Source organism: Vespa mandarinia, chromosome 21 (genome assembly GCF_050613455.1).
Source record: "Vespa mandarinia isolate Hongniang chromosome 21, ASM5061345v1, whole genome shotgun sequence".
NCBI lineage: Eukaryota > Metazoa > Arthropoda > Insecta > Hymenoptera > Vespidae > Vespa > Vespa mandarinia.
In genome coordinates, this window is record NC_140830.1 from 3,908,071 (window position 1) to 3,935,174 (window position 27,104).

General features: G+C 39.1%; 5 protein-coding genes across 17 annotated transcripts; 2 read left to right on the forward strand and 3 right to left on the reverse strand.

Moving 5' to 3' along the window:
- Positions 1 to 84: 84 nt before the first annotated feature.
- On the reverse strand, positions 85 to 2,573 carry LOC118443932 (odorant receptor 9a-like). 2 transcript variants are annotated; one of them, XM_035871653.2, is made up of 7 exons: positions 1,950 to 2,573; positions 1,363 to 1,810; positions 1,004 to 1,289; positions 816 to 915; positions 629 to 739; positions 392 to 547; positions 85 to 302 (listed from the first exon to the last, which is right to left on the reverse strand). In XM_035871653.2, exons 1-7 carry the CDS (start codon positions 1,965 to 1,967, stop codon positions 252 to 254), a joined length of 1,170 nt encoding a protein of 389 aa, XP_035727546.1. In that variant the 5' UTR covers positions 1,968 to 2,573; the 3' UTR covers positions 85 to 251. The 2 variants fall into 2 exon arrangements, with proteins under 2 accessions (XP_035727546.1, XP_085519473.1); XM_085663347.1 differs by having other exon boundaries at positions 85 to 547.
- Positions 2,574 to 2,799: 226 nt separating this feature from the next.
- LOC118443895 (maltase A2) lies at positions 2,800 to 11,802 on the reverse strand. 8 transcript variants are annotated; one of them, XM_035871533.2, is made up of 9 exons: positions 11,341 to 11,578; positions 11,132 to 11,265; positions 8,228 to 8,363; positions 7,779 to 8,001; positions 6,990 to 7,126; positions 5,250 to 5,443; positions 4,163 to 5,189; positions 3,808 to 4,076; positions 2,801 to 3,700 (listed from the first exon to the last, which is right to left on the reverse strand). In XM_035871533.2, exons 3-9 carry the CDS (start codon positions 8,327 to 8,329, stop codon positions 3,475 to 3,477), a joined length of 2,178 nt encoding a protein of 725 aa, XP_035727426.2. In that variant the 5' UTR covers positions 8,330 to 8,363; positions 11,132 to 11,265; positions 11,341 to 11,578; the 3' UTR covers positions 2,801 to 3,474. The 8 variants fall into 8 exon arrangements, with proteins under 8 accessions (XP_035727432.2, XP_035727426.2, XP_035727425.2 ...); XM_035871532.2 differs by lacking the exons at positions 11,132 to 11,265; positions 11,341 to 11,578 and adding an exon at positions 11,628 to 11,802; XM_035871536.2 differs by lacking the exons at positions 11,132 to 11,265; positions 11,341 to 11,578 and adding an exon at positions 8,712 to 8,978.
- A 777-nt stretch (positions 11,803 to 12,579) lies between these two features.
- On the forward strand, positions 12,580 to 14,350 carry LOC118443938 (thioredoxin-2). The gene is made up of 4 exons (XM_035871659.2): positions 12,580 to 12,745; positions 13,606 to 13,722; positions 13,814 to 13,927; positions 14,041 to 14,350. Exons 1-4 carry the CDS (start codon positions 12,722 to 12,724, stop codon positions 14,101 to 14,103), a joined length of 318 nt encoding a protein of 105 aa, XP_035727552.1. The 5' UTR covers positions 12,580 to 12,721; the 3' UTR covers positions 14,104 to 14,350.
- Positions 14,351 to 14,590: 240 nt separating this feature from the next.
- On the reverse strand, positions 14,591 to 20,422 carry RpI1 (RNA polymerase I subunit RpI1). Its single transcript, XM_035871505.2, has 5 exons — positions 20,112 to 20,422; positions 15,543 to 19,930; positions 15,304 to 15,459; positions 14,921 to 15,224; positions 14,591 to 14,847 (listed from the first exon to the last, which is right to left on the reverse strand). The coding sequence occupies exons 1-5, from the start codon at positions 20,287 to 20,289 to the stop codon at positions 14,747 to 14,749; spliced, it is 5,127 nt and encodes a 1,708-aa protein (XP_035727398.2). The 5' UTR covers positions 20,290 to 20,422; the 3' UTR covers positions 14,591 to 14,746.
- A 70-nt stretch (positions 20,423 to 20,492) lies between these two features.
- On the forward strand, positions 20,493 to 26,596 carry l(2)gd1 (lethal (2) giant discs 1). Of its 5 annotated transcripts, none has more exons than XM_035871521.2 (11): positions 20,493 to 20,711; positions 20,779 to 20,917; positions 21,002 to 21,117; positions 21,224 to 21,548; positions 21,629 to 22,393; positions 22,501 to 22,877; positions 22,949 to 23,124; positions 23,208 to 23,474; positions 23,911 to 23,949; positions 24,443 to 24,533; positions 24,645 to 26,593. In XM_035871521.2, exons 1-11 carry the CDS (start codon positions 20,637 to 20,639, stop codon positions 24,762 to 24,764), a joined length of 2,490 nt encoding a protein of 829 aa, XP_035727414.2. In that variant the 5' UTR covers positions 20,493 to 20,636; the 3' UTR covers positions 24,765 to 26,593. The 5 variants fall into 5 exon arrangements, with proteins under 5 accessions (XP_035727414.2, XP_035727416.2, XP_035727420.2 ...); XM_035871523.2 differs by having other exon boundaries at positions 20,493 to 20,693; positions 24,645 to 26,589; XM_035871527.2 differs by lacking the exon at positions 23,911 to 23,949 and having other exon boundaries at positions 24,645 to 26,589.
- Positions 26,597 to 27,104: the final 508 nt, after the last annotated feature.

A 27,104-nucleotide genomic window follows, 5' to 3' on the forward strand; every position in this document is an offset into this window, starting at 1 on the left:
TCTTTCTACGTTTTTTCGTAATTCCCGTCGGAAAGAAAAGCTTCGTCAGCGAAACGGAGAGTTTTCTTGAAAAAGTTCATCCAAAGTTATTTTTCATTAATAAGGATAACGCAAAATAAAAAATATAATAAAAGGAACAACGCAACTGTGTAAAGAAAATTTCTATTGAAGACGTCTCGATGTACGACTTTACAATCGACTTTGTTTCACATAAATAGGACGAATAGGAGGATTTGTTCGCGCGCGTTCGATCATAACATAGTACGTAATACCGACAGGTATCCCATAGAAGTTTTCAGTATCTAAAAGTGAGAGATTAGAAAAAAGAAGAGTGGTTAATGTCGTTGGAAAATGTGTGTGTTGTGCGTTGAGCGATAAGGAAAATCCTTACATCGGTGAAAGTACATAACGATAGGACGAAAAATTTTCCAGAGGTCAATTGCAACGGTTTACTTGCTCGTATCATACAAATTAAGACCATCTTCAAATCCACCGGCGATATGTCGTACCATTCGTACTCGTAAAACGCCACGGCAAAGTCCGTACTCTAAATTAATTAAGACTTAGTCGGTTTTTTTTCGGAAAGAGTGGTATGTTAATTTTGTATACGTTTTATATCGATAATTACTTCTTGAATGAGACATTCGCCGCTATAACAATAGACGAACAACGTGCTCAGTATTATACTTGAGAATATAAAAAATAGAAAGAGCTCGAGAAGTTGACCGTTCGACGAACGCTGAAATGACAAATAGTTTATAAAAAGGTCTTGCGTTGTCGTTTTATAACGTTATCGTTAAATAAATAAAGTATACCATTATAGCGTTATAACCGGAAATACACAAGTTGAACGTCGTTCCTAGAAGATGTTCTAGAATTCCAAGGTTGAAGGCATCCTCCAAGATATCCACCAATCTGCGAAAAAGATGATGGACGTTTCTTTGAAACGTTGATTTGAAACCGTTAAGCGTTCAAAAAGAAATGTCAACGAGAGCAACGTCACCTTATTAGTCCGTAATGTCTGTTAATCAATTTTTTCATCCCGCATTGGCAACCATTTGGATCTTCCAAAGCTAATTTAACTCTGTATTTCAATACGGACAATTGTGCGGTAACGTGAAGAGACAATGTGATGAAGAAGGAATCGTAACCAACGGAACCGAACGTAATCAGCGGTAAAATAATAACTTGATATAAACAATGAAGACCATAGGTCGTAGGGTCATTGATTTCTATGATTGGTCGCGTCTTATAAGGCAGCTGATAACCGAAAGAGGAATTATCCATAACTGTAACAAGTAAAGGCCGAATTTCGTTGCCGCCCCTTTTTAATGATGGCCTTCAAACGTTGAAAATAATTACCCATTTGCACGTTCGTTATCAATGATACCAAGAAATATATTATCGAGATGACACCCATAAAAGATAAAGATATTACACCGAATAGATAAGATAGTCTATTGTAAGCGAAAAATGTTAAAATTTCATCTTGACTTTTGTAATTTTCGACCTTAAAATCTTTTCGTATTGTTAACAAAAATTGCGCCAACGAATCTCTGTAATATCTACAGATAATCATTTTGATGAGAGTGTTCAGCATAACCATGTTTTCCGTAATATTTGCTACTATAAGATCAAAGTTGTTCGAGTAATTGGTTAAATCGAGAATTCCTAAGACAAAATGAATTGCCAGATATACGATGGAGAAAAGGAATATCGGATCGTAAACCTTCAAAGGCCATATTCCCACGATACTGAGACATCTCCTGTTCCATGTCAACACTTTGACGGTATCGGACAGATCCACTGGCTGAAATCGAATAATATATCACGATAAAACGACACAAAAGGAAACAGGGCAACGATCTATAAAAAAAAAAAAAAAAAAAATCAAATTAATTTCAAACAGGTAAGTGCTTAAACTAAGTACTCCTTCTTGTTTTGCGTACTTTTATCTCACTTTCCATTTTGTTCTTACGAATGCTGTCGACGAACTGAACGTAAAATTGACGCGACTCGTTCCTGAGGTAAACTTTCTCGTTCGCAACGGTCCTTTTAATACTTCATCCCTATCGAAGTACTTTACCCCCACCCCTATGCCACTTACTCTCATCACGCGCATACACATCCGTCGATTCGTTGCTTTTGCGAGAACATAAATTAATGATTATCCTTCGTCGCTATTCGAAACAAACGCATTCCTTTAAAACTTTTCATAAGCGAAACCATCGTGACAATTTAACTAATTTTTATTCTCGACGTAACTCGTGAATTTGTATGGATTAAAGTTTATCAAACGCATTACAATGCATTTCACACAACATTCATCCCCTTTTATAAACTTTTCCTTTCCATGAAAAGACACGAAAATTTCTTTCTATCCATTCATATCTCTTTCGATAATGAGTGAAGTAAAAAGTGAACGCGATCCAAAAAAGAACGAATTCGTTATTGAGCCAACTACAGATGAAAACGAATTAATTTATTTAATATTGGGATAGAAAATATCTGTTGGATGTATACTATGTTACGAATGATAAGGTACTTACGTAAGTAACATACACAAGCGCATACACGCGTCAAGAGATATATTATATGTAGAGAAAATATGTAATTCGAACGTAAGCTTGTTTTAATTACGATCGATCGAATAAAAAATAAACTGACGCTCTCGACGAGTGCATTCGTATTAAAAAGATATTATCGCTTAAAAAATGTTCTCATAAAAGTATTTTTAATTTATTTGTATTACTTAAAATTACGAGAAATAGAAACGTTTCGATGAATAGTTATTAACTGTTAAAATTACAAATAGAAGAACATTTTATGGGAAAAAAGAAAAAAAAAAAAGGGAATTTTCGTCGTGTCATTGAAGCATCGTTAAAGCATAAGTTCCACAGGCCAGATTATTAAAGATAGTGAACACATAGAGACTTGTACAATGTGATAAACTCGGTTTGTGAAGTCGAAGTGTCTTCGTTAGTAGCATGTTTGCTAAAGCCCATATCGAGGAACCATATCGAGGAACCATATATCAGAACCATTTCGCAGAGGACCATATCATAGAACTTTACGGAACACTTTAAATGTGTCGTTTTCTCTCGTTTAGAAATCAATTTCAATAAAACGGTCACTTTATGTTCGTTAAGAGTTAACTGGTTGTTTGCCAGTTCCCACGAGCAATTAAGAAAGAATTAGACTATAAATAAGAAAGAATTTGACTTGTCGAGTTGTAAGAAAACGCGAATCTCTTTTATCTACAATCATAAAGAGGAACTTGAACTATTTACGGCGCGCACCTTGCACCACAAGGAGTATGAAACTCCTTCCGTAGGATAATACATCACAATTGGCACTAGACGTGTCACCGAAAAAAAAAAAAAAAAAAAAATATGACTCAGACATGAATGTTGATTGATTGATTTCATAAATGTTTCTTCTTCAACTTTCAAGCTCGCTTATAAGCTTCCTCTCTCACTTGTCCAACTTGATGACGAAAGCCTCGCCAGGTGGAACGTTTAGTTCCTTGAAGAAAACGTCTTGATTCAATCTATTGGTTGGTCCGACGACAACATGACCACCGTAATAAAGAGACGACAAATCCTTCTGTTTGGACGCATTGCCGAGATTAGCGACAAATACGTACGAATTTCTCCGTGGATACCAACGTTCTATCACGATTATCTCATCCTTCGTGTACCTTTGCGGAAAAAAGAGGAATCGTCGTTGAAAGCTCCAATTCCAAACGGATTTTAAACGAATTCTCCGAAAGCGTATTCTTAAATACGGATTCCTAAATATATTTACCTAATATCACAATTGGCCATGACATCGCTATCCTTAGAAATAGCTTTAACGTAAATCGTCGGGGTGTTAGATCTCAGTTTAATAATCTCCCCGATCGTCCCGATCAAACTGGTTTCTAATGGTTTCGAAGCCTCGGGCAACCAGGCAGTGACACCGACCGACGCAAACTTGTCATCCAATCCGTCCTTCTTCTCCCAATACATCGGCGCGAGATTATGCAAATGTGCCAGATCCTGATGATCCTCGCATTCGCAATCCATTATACCTATCTGAATGTAGAAAAACTTTGAATATATCCTTACGAATCTGAATAATGCAAGGGTTAAAAGGAATAGTATTTAGTTGAACTTTATACCTCGTCCCCGTAAAATATACTCGGTGTTCCAGGAAGCATCAAGGCCAAAAGGGAAACAGCCATAGAAGCGTTCTTAACGTCGATACTGGAAGCAATTCTTCTCGAATCAACGCCACCAACGGACCAATGTACCCACGGGTAAGATGCTTTCTCGAAAAGTATACCTTTCGTTATGGTTTCCACTTGAGCCTTTATGTTCTCGGTACCATTGGATACGCGTAATGTGACGTCGATCAGATCTATTCTCGTAAGTATCGTCTTTTTGGATGCCTCGAAATGCATCGCAGCGTTAAGCGCGTCGACATGACAAATGAGTATCTTTCGAGGTCCAAGCAGAGACCTCCAATGCTTTATGATATTGGGAAAACTGCTTTCGTGAACGTAACGTTCGAGACCCTTCAAATAAAATCCATCGACGCCTCTATCGATCCACGTTTTAATGGCCGAACCTATCGAACGTTCATTAACGATCGAATCCGATGAAACGACTGGTAGAGCTCTTGGTTCTTCGAACGGTCCTAGAGTACTGCTAATCACCGACAAAGTATTTCCAATATTTTTAATCGACGGTGTCATCGTCGTCGTCGTCGTCGTCGTAACCATATCCTCGAGCATCGAATTCTCGATCAGGTCTCTTCTTTCGCGGATCTCTTTGTTCGTCCTGTTCGTGGCCATTTCCTCACCTTGAAGCGTCTTCACGTACGGATAAAGCGGTAGATCGAGGATAAGGCTCATGTTTCTACGATGTATCTCATTTAGGAGTTTTTCAAAGTCCTTCAACGTACCGAGATTCACGTTTATATCCGTCATATTGCTGATGTCCGAATAATATTCCGGATAGTGCGGCGCCGGAAATATCGAGTTTAGACGAATTCCACGAACACCGAGTCTCTTTAGGTAATCCAATCGCATCGTGATACCACGCAAATCGCCGATACCGTCGCCGCCTTTTGAGGAATCTTGAAAGGAAGCTGGAAAGATCTCGTAGAAGACGTTTCCTTGCCACCACTCTATCGAAGGATCGCATCTGGAAGGTATAATATATTTATGAACAACCGAGTATCGTCTAATTCACAATGAATCTTACTTTTTAGGCATCGTCGCGAGGACCCCTATGACAAGAGCAGTGCATCCAGTCAGGATCGACATCAACGACCAAAAACAAGTTTTTCTTATCAGTGGCCAGTTCCATTTCATAAATCGATAATCTTTCGGAGACTTTGGCACGACCAGTTGTATTCCAACGAGCGGTGGCTTCCCACCGTTCTCCTGATTGTAAAACTAAAGAGTTACGGCGTGAGTATACATTGTGTGATTTGTTAGAGAAAGATAGATCACATGCGGGAGAGGAAGGGGGGAGGGGAGGGGGGGGCGAATATTAGTAATAGACAGCAAGCGAGTGAGAAAAAACAAAAGAAAATTTATACGAATTCGTACGTAAGATGTTTTCGTTTGCGAACAAAACTTTATTCTTTAGTAATCGAAACATGTCCAAAGACGTTCTTTTTTTTGTTCGTTTGTTTCTTTTTTTTTTTTTTTTTTTTTTCTACGAACAAACCCACGAGCTAACTTCGTATCCGCTTGATAAAATATTCGATTCCAATATGTCTATCAAAGATATCTCTTTCAATACGATATGGCTTATACAATTGTTCTCGAAATTTTTTTTGAAGAGCTCTCTTGTACCTCGCCTATCGATTCTCTATTTATCATCGTGTGATCTTGCCTGCCATTGTCGTAAAATGCCTCCTTCGCGTCTTCTCGAGTCTCTCGTTCGACGCCGACTCTATTATTAATAAATTCTGTCACGAGCTACGAGCGATCCACGCGACGTTATTGTATTAAAATAGCCAAACGCCCAATACGGGCGCTCGTTTCCAATATTTTTCTATTCGATCGTCGAGGGTCGAGGAAAACAAGTGGAAGGAAAGAAGCGAATGATCGGCCATGGTCCAAGCAACAAGTGCACAAGCACAAGCGAAAAAGATTTATAAATAATGCTAAACCGTTGTGTGTAACGAAAGTGTCCATCTGCGTCTACCGATGCGATATTATCGCTTTTTTTTGCCGTGCAAACGATATTACGCAGGCATCGATATCTTTGTACAGGTAAGTACTATGCAAGGAGCCTATCAAATTTACGTATCAATGCTTTATCAGCTGACAGACTCTATAGCTAACGATCGCTTTAACCTACTGCAAATCCATCGTCTTTTATATATATTTTACTTAAAAATAAGTTTCGACCAATGAGATCGGCACTTTGCTATTATTTTCTCTTCTTTAAGTTACGATCTTATGACACCGACAGAAAGGATCCATTTCCGTTCGCCTTATTCCTCCCATGAAAGATCTTTTTCCTCTTACCCCCGCCGTATATTCTATCGATTATTTTTCATCACCGCTATATCAAAACTAGTTGAGATCAACGACTAATTAAAGAGGATGAAAAATGTAGGGATAAAAAAGAAGAAACGATAGAAAATGGAAATTAGCGCGTCCACGCAGGCTTGCGTCTACTCACTGAGTGAAGAAAAAAGAAAAAGAAATTTTCATTCGAAATTGAATAATCATTTTCGTTCGATATAATAAAACGTACATACCAATAACGTAGATTCCATAGTATAAGAATGAAAGAGATTCGATACTGGATAAGGATAACTCGCGAGTATGAAAGAAAGAAAAGAAAAAAAAAAAAAAAAAAAATAAAAGAGAGAAAAAGAGAAACGTCGAGTCAGTTTCGCGATGACGCACTTCGAGTTCATATATCCAAGAAAAGTTGACGCGAAAGTTAAGTCGATTCGCGACACTTCAATTATATACTTACTAGAGCTTGAGCGTCTGGTGCTAAATGTTGATAAGCGGTATTCAGCTGTGTAAGTAATTGAGCGCAAACCGGCTCGTTCGTATCACTACTGCTACCGCTCGTGCTCGATTCCACCATCGGATCGCGCGAACTCGGTTCTGCAAGAGTCGTGATAAAGATCAAATCAAAGAATAAAATAATAATCTGTCGTTATTTATTTTATACGGTCGTATAAATCAACGATTTTCCAAAGAATTTGCTTTAATTAAAATGCTATATAATCGGCTTGGAAGCGTAATTGCGCAATGTCAATTTTAATTCGTTCTTATTAATTTCAATTTCGTTCAATGAAACGTCTCTTTCACTTCTTTTTTTTCTTCCTCTTCTGCGTAGTAACTCGTGTGCGAGTTCGTCAAGATTAATCGCGGTATAAATTGAAACTGGATCCTGTCAAGACGCTTTGTGTTCTCTGTGTTTATGACGATGACACGACCACGCGCGTGATTACGTAAGGGGTATTTAGTGTCCGGCGACGGCGACGAGTCAACAGAATCGCTCTTCTCCTCTTTGCCTCTCCTATTCCCATTAAGTCGATTCCCATTCGCGTGAGACAAACGATCACCAGGAAGAAAATAAATTTCAAACGAGTAGTAGTCCCTCTTTTCTTGCGAAAGACGTCTCGTATTTAAAATTAACAAAAAAAAAAAAAAAAAAGAAGAGAAAAGAAAAGAGAGATCACCAGACTCTCAGACAAGAAGAAAAATCATTTAATCGTTTTTACGTCCTTGCCAGGCACTATGGTACACCTACCATCGTGAAGAGGTTTAGACGAACTGTTTACGAGATTCATGAACGCATTGAGCCCGTCCTCCTCGTTAATATTTTCTAGCGTTGGCGTTGTTATCATTTCCAAAGGTGCTCCTTCGAGAGGCCTGTATATAGGTGTCGCCGATTCGAGAGAATTATTTATCTGCACGGCCGGAGGTGGACTCGGCGTCAAGAGTGGACAGTCCGAAGCTTCCTCGTCCTGCTCCTCGTAACCAATTGAAAATATATATATATATATATATATATATATATATACATATATATACATATATATCGATGATATTAGATCGATATTAGATCGTTATTATTGCATTTCAGTTATCGAGTTCGCACAATGATAAAGTCTATCTAATGAAAGAAGAAACGTGACTAAGTGCGAATAAAGCGAAAGTCAACGATAACTTTGCTATGTCATAGATAAGGAAACACACCTGTTGGTCCTGATTTATAAAGAGCTGCTGCGAACTGGCCGAAGATGGAATTTCGGAAGGCAAGACCACCGACAGGAGGCCATCGCTCTTCGGTATATTCATCTCTATTATCTCCTTCAGGATTCTTCTTTAGTATCTACGAACGGAACAAGATATACATACAGTTTTCAAGGATAAAGAAAAAGCAGAAAAACCGAATTAGGTTTTTATCGTCGACAATGTTCATAAGCAGCGTTCATAAACACGCAGGCGTTGATCCTCTGCTTGGACGAGGTGTAACGCCAGTGACCGGACTCTTTCTTATCGATCCGCGTGCTTTGTAATAAATATTTACAAAGTTGTTACGAGCGTTCCATCAAATAATTTACCAAAATTATTGGATAAGAAAGAATCGCTTCTCTCTACGCACTTATTAGCAGTAAAGGATCATTCGATAATCTTCAAGTATATTGACTTTTACGTTCGTACGTATATTTTTACATACGTTTAATATAGAATAAGAGAAGGAGAAGGACCTTTCATCGATACTCTCGAGTGAGAGTACTGAAACGTTGAGCGCGCGTTCTCTCTTTTTCTCGTTATTAAGAGAGCAGCACGCTCGAGGCGAATCGCGTTAATTCCCTTCCCGTTATATTAACATTTTTAACGATTCTGCGATCAACGAGCTCCTATTACGTACGCGTGTATCTTGTAACGATGCCAATAGAACAATGCCCGTCCGAAACGAAATTAACTCGTCAACGCATCGTGCGATTCGCACGAACGTATCGCCTATTTATTTACATGCGTACGTACGTGCGTACGATAAATTATCGATCAGCCAAAAGGATTATTTTGATTTTGCGTTGAAAAACTTTATTCATATCTCTCGCGTATCGAGCAACACGACACAATTCGCACAAAAGACGATCGAATCGCTTCTACCCGAGCGCATTAATCAAATTAAATTAATCTAAATCAAATAAAGTAAAATCGTCTTTATAATTTGTCTTTCCTCGTCGATTCATTCGGTTTCGTGTCAATCGATGATGCAAGATTAACGCGACGCGTAAAGTTTTACGAAAGACCAAATCGTGATTCGCACGATGCAACGTCGATCCAAAGGCCCGGTAACGGCTCAAAGAGGACACGATCGACGAGGAAAAGGATCTCTTCTCTACGATCTGATCGGTACGATACGAGCCATTTCGCACGCGCACACATAATCACCCACCCGCTCACTGACAAAAAATACGTACGTAGGACGTAAGAATGAAATATTCGTAGCACTTTCATCCCCTCGCAATCGAACGAACGTGTGTGCGTGGGTGGGTGAGAGAGGGGGGTGGGGACTTGAAGAGACGATTCCCTGCCGGTTTTTCTTCAGCCTTGACTTTCGAGTAAGTCGATTAGTCGTTCGTTTCTTCTCAAAATTTTCTTTTCAAAAAGGTCGCCCCCCCTTTTTCTAGGCACGTTCCCTAAGAGCCGCCGAAGGAGAAATATACGATTTCACAGCGACTAATTCGACGAGACGTCCGTTCGAACCTAAAAACCGCGTGCCTCGGCGTATTATATTTAGCAACGCGGTTTCTCCTCACGTTTCTTCGTCCCGATGTCCGCGCCCTCCTCGATTCTGCGCTCTCTGCGCCGTTGTTACCGCTTCACCCCGATGACACGAAAAAGACGACGCCTCTTTTATTTTCTGCATTTCGTAACTATTGCGAAAAAATAAAAGAAGTTATTCCTTGGTTGGAAAAGCATTTTTATAACGAAATATTCGAAGAATACTCGTTTTAAATTCGTTTATCTCGATATTCCGTCTGCTCGGTTCGAAATTTCTTCTACGAGCTATCCACGATTTGAATTTGGTAACAAACGTAAAAAGTATGACTGACGATCGATAACGTAGAAAACAGCAGTAATAGTTCTATTATCTGAAATCGCCAAGACGTTTTTATCGACTTGTTACCACTTTCATAATATCTTTTTTCTTTTTCATTGCGCAATGCCACCTATAACTTTATAAAATTAATATTATCGGTATTCTAATAATATTCGTTCGAGTCATGACGTAGCGCTGTCAATTTTGCAGGAGCACGTGAGAAAAATGAATTGTATTTGTATACGCTAGATGTCATCATATGTATACTACAAGAGAGTATTTTTTAATGGCGTTTAATGGCGGCGCCCGTTGACAATTGATGGTCGACGACACTCGCGTCTCGACTTTAGCGATTTTTATTTTATCAAATTCGACCAACTTCATTGCTGTAATTAAAATTTAAATTTTTGATGCGCTACATCGAATCTTAAAGGTTCGATGAAAGTTAAAAAGAATGTCTCTTCCTCTTTGGTCTTCATTTTTGCCGGAATAAAATAGCTGTTTAACGAGGCACGATGATGCAATCATTGATAGTTGTCAATTACGTTACGAATAGACTAATATTAGAATCCTCTCGTATATTTGCACGAAGATAATAACGAGGGAGAGGGCACTTAAAATTATTCGTCGAGATTGCGTTTGAGATCTTACGAGACGCGTTACATCGCGGATACAGGAGTATCCTAAGTGCATGCGCGTACTTGCGTGTGACCTTGGAGCAAAAAGGATCGATAAAAAACGATTAAACAACAGTCGAACTCGAGAGCGGACTCGGTAAAATCTTCAGCTTGGCTCTCCCGTTCGATATTCTTCTATACGGATTAAACGTATTTTAGACGCGACCAAAGTTTATTTAAGCGGCCATTAGCTCGATATTACTAGCGACTGGACTAGCGACGGATAGGAGATGAAAATAGGATGATACGCGTTAGACCGAAAGTAATGTCAATTGATCAGTATCTCATTGCACCACTTGGTGTGGTGGTAGCTGCTTCCGCAGAGCCAAATGTTAAATGAAAATATCTATTGATCTATTCACTCACCGATTACGGCCAACTATGTTTACAAGTCGATAACCAAAGGCGGACGGCCTCTAAATTCTCGCCAATGTCACCGTAAAAGCGTTTATCGATTCGAAAGAATATGTTGCAACATGATCGTTTCTTAGAAATTCTTTCTACGAAAAATTTCGCGTTATTCGAAGAAAGAAAATTTTCATAACAAGCTAAACGAGATAAAGGTTATGTCTTACCGTTTGTAACTTGTGAGAGAAAATAAAGATAAATCTCTCTCTTTCTCGTTTTATCCACGATAAATCGCCCTATTCTTGTTTTCTTTCTTGTTCTTGGTTCGATGCGAATGAACGGACGCATATACTCGTACATATGTAACTAATCTGACGCAATGTCGCATAGGTAAACACGCGTGTATATCGATCGATCACGTAGGACGCAGAAAAGCTATGAATGAACGTCGAAGAATAAGGACACGCAATGCAAAGATAGAGGAAGGCACGCATTGTAAACATTTAACACATACATATTTCTGGAGTTGTCATTCTCGAGAACGTCTATGACATCATCGTTCATTTCCGAGTATTGCGAATCTGTGAAGAATTGACGAACGTTTTTTCTCCGAATCCAAATTATTCCTCCTTTTCCTCGGAGCAATTATCTCGGATGGGACGCGTTAGTCTCGTACGACGTTCTTATGTCGATTGAGAAAAGCAATTGTCCATGAGGAGATATATATATATATATATATATATATATAATGGGACAATGCGAGCGACCTAGACGCGACGAAATACTATTGTTGTGACAAACGATTATAACGTTCCTTCGAGATGTCGCACGAACGTTCGTACCTATCGATAATCCATGCGATATTCCAGTTCCTACTTATTGATCTCCTTAATTATTGATATTATTAAGGATAGAAGGATCTCTCATGTTAAATTACATAGTCTAATACATAGTTATAATAAATATTATAACGTAAACAAGGTTGTAACGGCGTTCGATATCTATCAAAGTTTAACGAGAAGGAATGTCTTTTCGTGCGCGACAAAAGGGACGTTTAAAAATCGCGCGCTTGGAATTTTAACGAACCCAGGAAGGAAGTGATTTTCAACGACGAGCGAGTGGCAGAGGGACGGAGCCGGGGGAGATAGAAAGGAAAGGGGAAACGCAAAAAGATAAAGAGTCAAGAGACAAGGAATTTTCGAGAAGAAGAGAAAATGCGTCGATGCGATCCATTCAAGTTCTCTCTCTCTCTCTCTCTCTCTCTCGGATAGTAATTCAGCTTCGGTTAATTTCGTGAATCTTCGCGCACGTTTATGCCTCGCCCTGCTCGCACCCGCCCTTACCAATAACGTTCTCTTTCTTGTGATTCGAGCGCACGGGGAAAGGAGGAAGGAAGAGGAAAGATTTACGTGCACGTATATCTCTGCTGTGTGTGTGTGTGTGTGTGTGTGTGTGTACGATAGAAAGAGGGAGAGCGCGAGGCTTCGCGTTCGATTAGAGCGCGCGGTCAGTCGGTGGCGAGAAGTTAGCTGCTTCGAACGTTATTTTACTTAATCCAGTTGCGATATAACACCGAACGGTGGGTATTACTCTCGAAGAAGGAGCAAAATGGTCGAACACGTTCAGGACTATGTAAGTTATTTTCACGTATTTCGATCAGAAGATATTTTTTCTTTAGAAACGATCCAACACGATCGATTGATCGAAGGAACGTTCTAAGTGGGCTTTTAATTAAGTGTAATACTTAAGAGATAACCTTGAGAAACGCGGCAGAAGCGGATACGCATCATTGGTACGGCGATGGGTGACACAGTTCGGCACGATTATATCATGCTTTTACGTGGCAGTAAATGGTCTTCGACCGATCGATCTCCAGAACGAAAGCGAGAGAGAGAGAGAGAGAGAGAGAGAGAGAGAGAGAGAGAGAGAGAGAGAAACATGTCACTCCTATATATTTACCAGCTATACGTGTACCGCCAATTGGCTCTACGCATTTCCATTATTATCGTCCCTCGAGCTTACAACGTGTTATTTTTGAGAACGATTGTACCCCTGCGATGACTAGTGAAAAAATACTTTACCATATCTTTCAACTAATTATTTATTCTCACTCGATTGCCATTCGATATCTATCGCGGTACTCGCGCTGATCGATTATAAATCGATCACAAGTGTATTTATTGAGGTTATTTCATCGATCGAGAGTGGAAGCGAATTATCGCGACGTCATCCGTAAAGTGAGCTTCCTCTTGACACGTGTATTGCTAGAATTTAAGATATTAAGTCATTATCGAGTGAGTGCTACCTGATAACGTATCATAATCTGTCTATCTTATTCGTTATATATCCTTTATAGCTCTGTCTACATCTACTCGTTTACACAAAATTTAACGGTTTCACGATGTATTTATTCCTTCCCGTTCCACAGAGAGCCCAACTATTAGACCTAGTACTATTGATTAAAGCATATCGTAAATTATATATATTTGCAGGCAGATTTGGAGAGGAAACTTGAAAAGGCTGGCTCGACCTTGGTCGTAATTGACTTTTATGCGATATGGTGCGGCCCTTGCAAAGCGATCGGACCAAAGATCGAAGAGTTAGCCAAGGTACAACTTAGCGTTCATTTCATTAATAATTCATTTCCTATCTTTCGGAAGGAAGTTTTTATCGAAGTTCCTTTTATCTTATTCCCTTTAGGAAAGAGAGGATGTTATTTTCCTTAAAGTCAACGTTGAAGAATGCGAAGATATTGTGAATAAATACAAAATAACTAACATGCCTACTTTCGTTTTCATCAAAGAAGGCAAAGTGGTACGTATAAGGTCTCACACATTAAGAAGCACGATCGATTGATGAACACCTCTTGCTCCTATTATATGAGAGATGTTAATGTTGAGTATTAAATGCAATATTCTTTGTTTTAGTTGGAAACATTCTCCGGTGCTAATTACGAATTGTTGTTAAGCACGATCCAAACTCACAAATAGACGAAAATGATAAATCTTTAAATGCATTGTACTTTTAAGCAAAATAATTGCTATTGCATAGCAACGATATACACGCACGAGTTACACGAATGGTTTATCATAATTTTTTATTAACAGTATTCCTTTAATGCAATGCCCCCAATGGGATAATTTTTTAAAAAAGATTTTTATCGTAAGATTTTTGTCTCATAATTTCTATCGTTTGTATAATCTGTTTTGCGAAATAAAGTGTACTCGGCTTAAAATACGTACGGACTTGACCACATGGTTTTTATATATCCTTCACGAACATCGAAGAAAGTTATAATTTTTGGCTTGTAACGTCGAAGAATAAAAAATATATAATATTTATATTCCTTTGTACAATATATACATTATTATTAGCGGATTGGGCTAATACGCCGTTATTTTGCGCTATTTACGACGAATGCTGCGGCTTTTCTTCGATAGGATTCGCCATTAAAGTTTTAATGCATTCTTTGATAAATAAATAAAAAAAAAAAAAAAAAAAAAAAAAAACTATACGATACGTTCCAGTAAATGATGTTATTAAAATTAATCTCTGGACATTATATCGATATATGCCGATGATAAATAATAAAAAATGTTTCCTTAAGTAATTAATGAATCGGATGTACTTTTGCTAAAGTATTTTCGTTAATAAAGAGCATGCACCTGTACCCGATCTACATGGTTGACCTAGCATCAATCGACCGGATGGTGACTTTAAATCGTCCTGCTTTCCTACAAATAAAACAACGAGATAATATAATTATTTGACAATTTTTCTTAAAAGAAGAAAAGAAGATTCTCTTACTTCGTAATATGGCATTGCGCAAAAAATTGAGAGAACTTTCGAAACTCATTTGTTGCAAAGGCGAGGCAGAATCGTTCATGCCTTTACGACTGAGAGGCTGAAATGTACCATCGAATGTCATGTAATCGGCAATTAAAGAGAGATGCCTAGAGTCCACCGTTATTCCATACATTTTGAATACGTCTTTGACCTCTCTTATTATTACTTTGTTGGCAGCCTCGATACCATAAGTTTGAGAAATACCATAGATATCGTTGGAATATAATCTAGGAAGATCCAAAACCTCGTTGTATTTGAACATTTCCTGAAGGAACAAGCAATAATTGCATTTAATACTATTATATAAATATATACAAGTAGAATATAACAGAGAGTTAACTCACTATTATATTTATTCCGTCAGTTTTAAGAATAGTTTCTCCGTCAGAACTTTCTATCGTAAAAGCTCTTCTTATGTCAGGAGTCTCCCAGAGGATCACTTTGCCAGCAACGTTTCTAATAATCGTTGGCAAGTCTATCTTGGTCATCTTAAGCGGCAACTGCGAAGCAATACACACACATATATATATATATATAGATCTTATTCGACGTCACCTATAATATAATAAAATAATTTACCAACCCAGAATTTTAATTTGCACCACAACGATTTTACTTGGTCACATTCGTATTCCAGTGCATACGTATAAGCATTGACTATATCATTATTACACTTCTTGTGTTTGTCGTTCGCGTCATAGCTCCTTCCTGAAGACCAATCGTCATCGTCATCCCTCTCTTCCACGTCGTTGTTGCTCGATTCACGAGGCGGCATCATCTCTTTGATATCATCGTCATCGTCCTTTTCATTTCCATCCTCCACCTCGTCCTCGGTATCGCCCTCGTATTCCTGATTTTCTTGGTGACGCGATATCGTCCGAGTCACCGTCGCATCCGCATCCTCCGCGGCTTCCTCCTCGTCGGACGACTCGTGTTGCTCTCCCAAATCTCTTTTAACGTTCGTCAATTTGGACGCCTTCTTCGGTTCGTCATCGGTCTCCTCTTCGTCCAATTCTTTATCTTCGTTGTTCCCTCGTTTCTTCTCATCTTCGACGTGTATCAAGGTACCAGTTACCTTGGCAATCTTTTTTATTTCCTTGAACAATGCTTTGAAAAAGATTTGTTCGGTCTTTTCTATTATACCCTGTGGGCTCACGGAAAATTCACTTTTGTAACATTTGTAAGGTAAAAATTCAATATGCAACGTGTGAAGCAAACGTCGGTGAGGAAAATGTTCCATCTCCTTGTCAATTTTAATATCTTTCAAAACGTCAGTCATAATGCACTTTGTCAGTTTTTGTCGTAATTTATTCGATCGTTTGGTAAGATTTTGCAAATCCTTCTTAAAAGGTATCTCCATCGTCGGGGTCTTTATGGTTCTCGAGGCCATCATCAATATCTCGCGTAATCTCGGAATACCCAAGGTAACGTTCATTTCGCCGCGTCCCGCGTGGTGGAACGTATTGAGCGTCATTTGCGTCGATGGCTCTCCTATCGATTGTGCCGCTAACAAACCAACGGGCTCACCCGGCGGGCATATAGATTTCATTACCTTCATTGACAAAAGATCTCTCAATTCGGCCTTATCCATTGCCGTTGCAAAACTCATGTCAAACGACTTGTTGTCCGACGTTACGTATTCGTCCATCAGCATCTCCAATCTTTCCGAAAGTACGCCAAACTCTATGTCCTGTCTGAATTTCGACGTCAAAGGATCTGGACATCTGATGCATTGCTTTTTATATGACTTTTTCGTTTCCTCGTCCATTCTTATCCATTTCCTTATAAGCGATAGTGTCCCTTTACTTCTTCCGCTGTTCTCGTCGATACGTTTGAATTTCGAACTCGCAGGATTATAATTGTCCGCGGTAAATATCGAAAATTCGTTTCTCCTTACTTTACTCAACGTCCTACCGCCATTTTTCTTCGTCCATTTCTTTATTTTCCTTATCGATCTCAAAGTGGATTGATAATTTGTCTCCTCCTTCAAATACGTCACCAGATTCGGATCTACGATGACATTTTTATTATCCACCAAGAAATCCATATGGTCCTTCTTCAAGAACGTCGAAGCGGTCACATCGAGACCATCCTCGCCGTAATAAATTTGAATTAAGCTACCGTCGGAATCTCTTACGGTCGAATCATAATCAACAACCAAACCCTCTAAATGCTTTATAAGACACCTTTGGAGGTAACCAGATCTACTTGTCTTTACCGCGGTATCGATCAAGCCCTCCCTACCGGCCATGCAATGAAAAAAGAATTCTTGAGGTTTTATACCGGTCATGAAACGTCCATCTACGAATCCTCCGGCCCTAGGCGTTGGATCGTACGGTGAAAAACTCGGTAAACTTTTGCCGCTTATCATTAGCGGCGGCCTTTTACCTTCCAATTCTATTTGACCGAGTAAACAGGAAATTTGCATAGTATTTACCATAGACCCTTTGGCACCCGATAGTACCATCAATTGTAAATTATTATGGGGGAACTTTTTCAAAAGACCCGCCGGCAAGCAAGTTCTATTAATGTCGTTCGTGTAAACGTCCAATACATTTTTGTACTTCCTGTCGACCTGCGCACGAAATTTCGGTTCCGTTCTATACGATTCTTCCGCTCTAGACAATATCACATCCGTCGGCGTATCGTCAGCCATGTCCAATATGGCCCTTTGCACATCCTCTCCCAATTTTCTACATTCCGAAATGATCTCTTTGCGTTTGACGTCCGCTCTCGGAACTATTAAAATATCCTCGATGCCGAGAGTAAATCCGTCCCTTTGTAAAAATGCCTGAAAGAGTTTGCCAAAAGCGCTTAACAGTTTGCTAGAGCACGGACCTCCGTACAATTCATAAACGCAATGTACCAGACCGTAAGGAGTTGCGCCGTAATGCGTTTTGTCGAGTACGCCGCAAAGGAGCTCGCCGTTTCTTACGATTACCTCTGCCTCCGACATTTCTTCGGGATATTTGAATTCTTTACCGCCGCACTTCCACCGTCGTGACGGCCGTCTTTGCCATTGTTTAACGTTAATCTTTGCCCTTGACTTTAAATTAATACGCGCGGTATTCGGGGGAGTAATATTAATAAGTATGCTCGATATTATTTGCTTGCCCGACCATAAAGGGAAAGGCTTCAATATGGTAGGCGGTAACAATTTCAAATCGCCTTTGTGCCCTACCAAGGCGCAATAGAGCAATTGCATGTAATCGGTACGAGAAAAGAATTTACCACGCATGGTCAAACGTACACCGGATATTACATGATCTTGTATGAGTCCGCTCAATGGGGTACCGTCCTTTGGTACGAGATATTGATTCGATACGTTAGCAATTAAATATCCCTCGCTTCTTGCCAATTCATTTTGCGGAAAGTGAACGTTACACTCGTCGCCATCGAAGTCCGCATTGTAGGCCTTACAATTGGCATAATGAAGGCGCAATGTTTTTTCGCCTTTCAATATGCGCGCCTTGTGCGCCATTATGCTAGGCTTGTGCAAAGTCGGTTGACGATTTACCAATAGCATATCGCCATTTTGCAAGTGCCTATGGACAATTTTAATGCCGTTAAAGAAACGATTGGCCTTATCACTGCTCGGCAATAAACGTTTCGCTATGGCTTCCCTCTTGGTTATGTCGTACGGATTGAGACGTTGCACAGAACCATCTTCGTTTTCTATTATAACTGCTCCTGGATGAATATTTGGACCGTTCAATACCAATTGTCGTAACTCGAGTAAATTCCAGGGTGTTACCGGTATAGGGTAGGTCAATTTCAGCGCGAAAGTCTCGGGGATGCCAATCTCGTCGATGTCCAAATTTGGATCGGGCGTAATGACCGAACGTGCCGCATAATTCACCCTTTTACCCATCATGTGCATCCTTATGATGCCTTCCTTTTTTTCAATGACCTGCTTCAAACCGTGACAATTCGCAGAATCCGGGGTCTTGTTCAATTCTCTATCCATTAAGTGATCTATATCGGTTTGTAACGACTGCCAAGCATTGTGGAGCTTCTCTACGGGCGTACCGCCCTTTATTTGTTCAAAAACCATCCTTCCTTCCTCCGGTAGCCGACTCGTATTACCGTCCTGTATAGACTGTATGATGTTCCGAAGGATTAAACAATCTTGTATGATACTTTTGTAAACTTGACTCTGTGGATGTTCGATCATTTGTCCATGAAGAAAGTTTATGGGCCTTACTATGGGCGGCAAAACGGGCACTACGTCGAAAAAGAATACGTCGGTCGCGTACTCGGTATTTACGTTATTCAAGCAAGGAATGATCACTTTAAGAAATTCTTTCTCATTTGCCCACAACTTTCGCAAATATTCCTTCGATTGGTCCGGCATTACGATTATTGTTTCCAATTTATTTACTACCGTGTGCGACTTTATATTAGTCGTAGCAAAATTGGCATCATTGACTTTAGTCGTCATAATCTTATTCCTTAAAATAGTAATCTTTGGTATAGCCTCCTGACAATTTATACATATTTTTCCGGCGTTATATTGCTTTAGGACGCTATCCACGTACAAATGCCACTGGGCATTGACATTTTTTGTATTTAAGTGAATTCCATTGGTACGACTGCTAGGCAAATGTCTTGCTTTGTTAACAAGATTCCTTATGTATGTTTCTATTATATCTTTAATATATACCAGATCAGATTCATGTATATCCTGGGATTTTGTTTTGGCGGATGTTATTTCATCTTCCAAACCGTCTATATCGCTCAGTAATCCCATTTCTAGGATCTTTAGTTTTCCGCACAATAACATCTTTATATGAGTTGGTATTTGTAAAGTGAAACAGTTTAGGCAAGATAACTTTATCAGCATGGACAATGCTTTGTGAAATAACGGATTGACAACTGGCATGGGTAATTCTATATGACCAAAATGGCCAGGACATTTGAATACCGTGGAACCGCATGTTGCACAAGGGTCTGAACTCTCGAGCAAAGGTCCTGAAATTGAATAATTGCATCATACACGCGCGCAGATACATACATATATACATACATACATACATACATATACATATATATATATATATATATATATATATATATATATATATACACACACACACACACACACACACACACACACACATCACACGTATATTGGGTATAGATGGGAAATTACCTAATGCTGGATCGTACAAACCACCTTTCAATGGATGGCCCAATATATTAAACGAGAGAGGAGTTCTAATCTTTATAACGCTTAAATTTATCACGTCTTCCGTCGTAAAGATCGAAAACGTCAGACATTTTGGATCCAAGTGTTTCGGACTCGAGCGATTTTTCTGATATTTTTGCATTTCGAGGAAGACTTTGAAATCGAAGAAAGAATGTTTCTCGCCACATTAACCCTATCGCACATGGTCTAACCTAACCTAACTCCGACCGAGTCGGCAAGCGAACGATGCACGCGAACTTTTCATTGGCTGACGACGTAAGTCTATATCGTATATCGATATATCGATATATCGTAAGCTATCGATAGTCTACGATATATCGACTAGATTACGTCGGCTGAATCATTCTGTGCGAGTGCTGATGACAGAGGCAACAAATATTCTTTTTTACTCTTATCAAAGTACGTAGATAATTCAACGAGTTTCACCTGCATGACAAATACAGTCGTTATTCCGATAAATATCACGACATGTTTGGTAAAAAGAAAGAGCCAAAGAGACAGTCCAAATCTGGAAATCTTGCCCAGGTAAAACTCATCGATAATGTACGTTCGTATAAATTCGTGACAATGCAATGCTTTCTCTTATTGATAATAATAATTTCATTTGAAGTATGGAATATTCCAAGTACCCGACAGTTTGGACGATCTCGGTGGTGCGGGAGAGGACGAGGACGACGAAGATTTGGAAGCTGAATTGGCTGCTTTAACGAGTTGCGACGATAATACAACGACGACGACCAAGCATAAGGGTAAGTTTTAGGTATAGGGTTAGTATTTTCCCTTTGCCGCTTATCCCCAATAATAACTTTAACAAATTGTACTCTCTAACGTAGTTCACAGGAAAGATTCTTCCGCCTTGGATGCAATGGTTTCTGAAAGTATGAAAGATGTAGAGGAGGAGGAGGAGGAGGAGGATATTTCTGACGGAGAAGACGATCCAGATTTACTGGTATATTTTATAGAATTGCATACAATTGCAAGCCTTTTATTTATATTCGTAATATAAATAAACGTTTTATTTGCACAATTATGTGCAAGAACTTTTATAATAACAGGAAGAACTCAATATGATTACCGAAGATGACCAAGAGATAAATCTGGATGAAAAAGATCCTGAGAATAGCCCTACTAAAGAGTATGACGGTTCTATGGGAGACGATAGGTTAAAGTTGTTACAAGAAAGATTAGAACTTTATCGAAGGGCAGAGAAGAAAGCAAAGGAACAAAAAGAAGCTGGTAAGGCCAGGAGATTTGATAGGGGAATTAAAACGTTGCAACAATTATTGAAGGATGCTCAGACCGGTGGTGTTATAAATGAGGCCAATATTCCACCTCCTTTACCTCCTTCGGCTGTATCTGAATTCTCCGAGCCAGCTACGGGTATAATTTCTTTTCTTTTATATTTCCCTCCTTGGATGGAGGGATTTACATTGCACATTCTATTTGTATATTTATTACAGACGATGGTGCATCCTCCGAACTATCAAAGGAAAATCCCTCGTCGGTGAGTCCTGAACGAGATAATGATTCAGAAGTTGGTCAAGCGGCACCGGCGGTTGTTCAGGTCGATCAGGAAGCATTAGCTTTGTTAAATAAACGACAGCAGGAATATAAGATTGCTGCCTTGGCATGGAAGAAAGCTGGTAACATTCAAGAGGCTATGCAATATGTAAAAATTGCAAAACAATTTGATATAGTTATAGCGGCAATTAATGCCGGAGAAGCAATCGATTTGTCCGATATGCCACCTACGCCAATCGGACCTTCCGTGTCAGCTTCCATGTCTCCTCCTGCGTCATCCTCCGTTGAAAAGGAAGACGTTGAAGTTCAGCAACGTGCCGAGCCAGATAAAATACCTTCTTCGAATAAAATTGATGAATTAACCGAACAACGGTATGGAATAGAAAATATAGAAGGTGCTCTTAAAGAGCGCCTTGACGTATATAAGCGAACAAAAGCGATCGCCGAGAACGAAGGAAATTCTTCGAAAGTTCGAAGATACGGCCGTATTTGCAAGCAGTTCGAGGAAGCGATTAAATTACATGCACGTGGCAAATCCGTACCTCTGGATGAACTTCCTGTTCCGCCGGGTTTTTCGCCACTTTCTATTCAATCGGCCGTATCAGAAGCAGAGAGACCGAAGGAAGAAGATGAAAAATCCAAATCGAAAACTAATTCAGAGGGAACGTCCGGGACAAATGCGCCACCTCCTCGAGCAAATATAGGTATTCATTAGGTTATAAATACCTATTCACCCTTGTTCGATTGTTACTTTATATCTTTCATCTGTTCCTTTCTTTTCTCTTCTTTTCTTTTCTTTCCTTTTTTCAAGCGGTAAATAAAAATCTAAAGCACGCTACGCGGGCGGATAAACAGATGGCAATGTTGCAACAACGTCAATACGAATTGAAAGAGGCCGCGTTAAAAGCCAAAAAGGACGGAGATTTGGACTTGGCACGCGATTATTTGAGACAAGCTAAAGGAATACAGCCCTTGATTCAAGCCAGTATGGCTGGTTTACCGGTCGATATGAATTCTATACCCTTATCGCCAGTTGCCAAAATGGAACTTAGTGCGAACGGCTTGACCGGTCAAACGGACGAAAATTTCCAATTGATCTTCGGCGAAGACTGTTTCGAGGAACGGACTGGAGGAACTGACGAACAAATTTACGATAACTTGGAGAACCAATTGATTAAACAAATAAAAGTACGATCTTATAAATTTCTAATGAAATTCAAACTTGGTATATTCTAACGCGATACATCTTTCTCTCGTAGTTGTGCCTTTCCACGAGAGATCATTCGAAACAATTGGGAGACGTTCCGGGATATAACAGATGGGAACGACTCGCCCTAGGATATACTCGGGATTTGGATATGTTACGGGTTAGAAGACGCGATGCGTTACCGGCCCCGTTGCATCACTATGAGACAAAGACATATGCGATAGTACAGTTAGTAGTATGAGACTTTTTATTCTCTCTTTCTATCAAATCAAATAACATCAATTATCTTATTTATCTTATTTATCTTCTAGGAGTTGTACCGACTTGAACGATAGCGATATTGAAATTTCGATAATAAGGGGTATCAATTATCCACGGGATGCTGATACTTACGTCATGTTTGAGTTTCCCTATCCCTCGGACAATCCTCCTGCAGACAGAACATCGACGGTTAAAGGTACATGCAATCCCGAGTACCAAGCTGTCTTTCCCTTAACAGGAATCCTAGATCGTAGCTCGCGCCAATGTCAACGGGCATTCAAACGACATGCTCTCAAGTGTCAAGTTTGGGCGAAAGGGTAAAGTTTATACAAATTATTTATTATTACGTTTGATTTTATTTTTCATTTTCCTTAATAGCCATAGATACGACAATGATATTGCTTTCTCATCGTCGATGATTTTTATTAAACCCTCGAATCGTCTATCGTAAAGATGGAAGAGAAGAAAGAGTTGCGTTCTATGTCATCGGCATGTTTAATAATTTACAGGCTACAATTTGCAGCTCTTAATTAACTCTTAAAACACTTTTCCGACGAGTGCTCCTCTTTCCTCCGTGTTTCTCGAATTTTTTCATTCGCTATATAAACTTAATATTAGGCGCTTAATTATCGAACGTTATTATATATAGATATAACTAGCTAGAAAATATGAGATCTTGAACGTTGATAACATTCCTTACTTACCAGTCGACATTAGATTATTGCAGTAAATGGATTAGGACGTTGCTTACAGATGCTCGCTGAACCCCATCCTGTGTTGCACTCATCCAAGGTATGAAATTTTTCATACTCAAGGAATACAGATTTCTTTTTTCCTTTCTCTCTTTTTTTTTTTTTTTTTTTTTTTTTTCTTTTCTTTTCGTTTTTTTCCTCTTACTTTTCTCTTATCTCAATCTTATTAATGCGTACGAGTGGCTTTGAACGTGGAATTTTTCTTACGGTGCCTTGCAATATGTGCTTAGGTTCAATCGATTCGATGAAATTTGATGCTTATGCGCAGTTATCATTTGGAATAACTAGAAATAATTCGTTTCATCAGTAATTATTATTAATCGATGAAAGGAAATACGGAAAACGTTAATTTTCAAATATTCTCCATCTCTTTCGTATACTGCGCCAGACTTTCGAACATGCCTTCATTTACGAGCATTTACGAGCAAGCTGTAGCAACGTTACGACTGTTATGCTGCATTATTCAAACGACTTCAATCTTTCGTCGTGTAAATTCCCGTCGTAACTTAATCAATATGTTTGTATTTTTATAGAGGATTTTTCAGAAGCGACAGTTTACTGGGTACCGTGACAGTAAAATTGCAATCACTTGAGATGCAATGCATTCTACACGATTCATTTCCAGTAAGTTTTTTTTTTTTTTTTTTTTTTTTTTTCTTTAATCCTTACCATACGGATCCTAAGACTGACATTATTCTCACCATTTTATTTGATAATGCGTCCTCTTTGTGGCAGTTAATGGAGGGGAGGAAGCCAACAGGAGGAAAGCTCGAGTTGAAGATGCGCCTTAGAAATCCGATTATCACGAAACAGATAGAACAAATGACCGACAAATGGTTGATCATCGATAACTGATGCTTTTTCGTTTCGTCACCGAAACAAAATCGACATAATGCACTCGCATTTAATTTGGCAAGATACGCACTGTGGTTTTTCTACATAAATGTAGAACGTCGTTCTCTTAGCCAGTGATATTATTTATCTCAAGCAAGCGAACATGTAAATGTGTAAAATTAATCGATTATCTTATCCTCGTAGATAGACAAATACATATATGTAGATAAGCCTCTTTTTTTCTTTTTTTTTTTTTTTTCTTTTTTTTTTTTTCTTCTTAAGCCTTTCCATTCGTTACACTTTACTTGTATATATCATATATTATAAATATGTATTGAATAATATGCTCGTGGTATGAGAAACGATCAACGACGATGAAAAGTGGTGATTGCGTTTAATCGTTTATACGAAAAAAGATTTAACAGAGTTCTATGAATAAACGAAAGACAGCTTTTTATGGTATATTTGTACGGAAATAAGATAAAAGTTATTTAACATCGTTACGTTGTTCCTTGCGATATTGTCCTCTTGTGGAATATAAATTTCGGTCTTTCGGTGGTCGAGGTCGTTAAGATTTTGAAATGTAAGAAGGCAAACGTACACGTGCCCCTCCCCCTCCCCCTCCCTCTCCCCTCCGTACAGATATCTGGACACGTAAGCCTTGGAAAGAATTGGCAAACACGTGCGTCGTTTGATTTACACGATTCGAGAAGGAACGATTCGCGGGATTAAAGCTGAATCGACATTTTCCAGAGAACAATACATCCAGGTGAATCCCCACTAACAAACTATTGTCCGATAATCGTTCTATTCTCTATCTCTTTTCAGCTATCTGTCCTACGATTTAGAAATTCTATGCGCGAATTTAATTATCAATCGCTAGAAGAAAATTATCTTTTCGGATCATATGCGTTTCAAATCGCAAATGGCGAAACGAACGACATGAAATAATAGATCGATTTAATTTGATCGCATTCGCAGATGTTTAGTTAAAGTGTTACGGCTCGAAAGAGAGAGAGAAAAGGAAGAGAGAGAGGAGCAACGTGCAAGCAAGCAAGCACCCGCAGCGAGCTACGGGTTATATATCGATCGCGTTCGTACACGTACGAATGGCCGATTGGAAAACAGCGGGATCTATTTGCCAATTAGACTATTAAGAGCGGCCGAAAAGGGCAAGGGCCGCGCGCGAGACCTGGCGAAATTCGCTGCTGGAAGAAGAGCGAGCGCGATTACATGGTCCAGTGCAGAGTATTTACCGAGCATATACATACCGCGGTAATGTTGACCTTTTGCCAGATCCATTCTGCGTGCAAATTAACGATGTTTGCTCTCAACCCTTTTGCCCTGTCTTGATTCTACCTCTTCTCTGTTCTCTCAACCCCGGTGCAACTCTCTCTCTCTCTCTCTCTCTCTCTCTCTCTCTCTCTCTCTCTCTCTCTCTCTCTCTCTCTATTGTATTTTTCGCCGCTGCGTTCGCTCTCCTTATTCCTTGCTTTCAGCCTCGAATTTTTAGTCTCGATCGTTTATCTTGCGAAAATCTTGGACCAACGCGTTAGGATTGCGTTTAAAATAAAGTAATAAAAAGAATCGTGTCCTTGTGCGATGAAAGTCAAAAGAATGTGCCACGTGGAACGATATTATGTATGTATATAAATAGCGAAAGCTTAGAAAAATTGCAAGGTCCACGATAAGATAGCCTTTGAGAAATGCAACATATCAAAGATAACGTTTTCTTTTTCTTTTTTTTCTATTTCGTATCGCTTAGAATATTGCAAAATTGCTTAATAAGAAGGTCGATTAAAATATTTTTGTTTAAATAAAGTATAATAACGTTAGCATTGATTTGTCTATATAGAAATAATATATCAGAGAATTCTTCGATATAGTGTCAAAGATAATAAAATTAAAAAGTTTCATTTTTTCTTTCTTTCTTTCTTTCGTTTTCCTTTTCTTTTCCTTTTTCTCTTTCCCTTATAAAACATAAATTTTTCCTCGTTAGAGATTAGCTGGTAAAGTTCGCACATTTTTTAAATTCGCCAAACGCGTGTCTCTTCTTTTACAAAATCGGACTCTGCAAGACGCGTCGGAGTCCGATTACACGATTTCTGCTTATGTCGCATATTGCCGGACGTGACGTCACTGGAACTCACGGCCGTGGATGCCAGGTGTGACCTGACACCAGGAGCTTCTTTATTCTCTTGTCTTCTTCCCACGTGAAATACAAACATATATCAATTTGCATAACGCGTACTTGGCCGCTCATTCCTCGGGCAATCATTAAACGTTGATTTCATCATTTTAAGATCTGATCTAGGAATTATAAACGATGCTCTTTCAATTATCAGTATAGACCAATTAAGC

What these genes read in the sequence shown, in the direction of transcription:
- LOC118443932 (XM_085663347.1), bottom strand. An exon ending in GATAACGAACGTGCAAATGG is followed by an intron (nt 1,290 to 1,362) that starts GTAATTATTTTC and finishes TACTTGTTACAG; the next exon opens with TTATGGATAATTCCTCTTTC. An exon ending in CCGGTTATAACGCTATAATG is followed by an intron (nt 740 to 815) that starts GTATACTTTATT and finishes TTGTCATTTCAG; the next exon opens with CGTTCGTCGAACGGTCAACT.
- LOC118443895 (XM_035871532.2), bottom strand. Translation starts at nt 8,329, where the DNA reads ATGAATATACCGAAGAGCGATGGCCTCCTGTCGGTGGTCTTGCCTTCC. An exon ending in GTATATTTTACGGGGACGAG is followed by an intron (nt 4,077 to 4,162) that starts GTATAAAGTTCA and finishes TTCTACATTCAG; the next exon opens with ATAGGTATAATGGATTGCGA. An exon ending in ATGGCCAATTGTGATATTAG is followed by an intron (nt 3,701 to 3,807) that starts GTAAATATATTT and finishes TTTTCCGCAAAG; the next exon opens with GTACACGAAGGATGAGATAA.
- LOC118443938 (XM_035871659.2), top strand. Translation starts at nt 12,722, where the DNA reads ATGGTCGAACACGTTCAGGACTAT. An exon ending in TCGAACACGTTCAGGACTAT is followed by an intron (nt 12,746 to 13,605) that starts GTAAGTTATTTT and finishes ATATATTTGCAG; the next exon opens with GCAGATTTGGAGAGGAAACT. An exon ending in TCATCAAAGAAGGCAAAGTG is followed by an intron (nt 13,928 to 14,040) that starts GTACGTATAAGG and finishes TCTTTGTTTTAG; the next exon opens with TTGGAAACATTCTCCGGTGC.
- RpI1 (XM_035871505.2), bottom strand. Translation starts at nt 20,289, where the DNA reads ATGCAAAAATATCAGAAAAATCGCTCGAGTCCGAAACACTTGGATCCA. An exon ending in GGTGCAAATTAAAATTCTGG is followed by an intron (nt 15,460 to 15,542) that starts GTTGGTAAATTA and finishes ATTGCTTCGCAG; the next exon opens with TTGCCGCTTAAGATGACCAA. An exon ending in GCGCAATGCCATATTACGAA is followed by an intron (nt 14,848 to 14,920) that starts GTAAGAGAATCT and finishes TTTTATTTGTAG; the next exon opens with GAAAGCAGGACGATTTAAAG.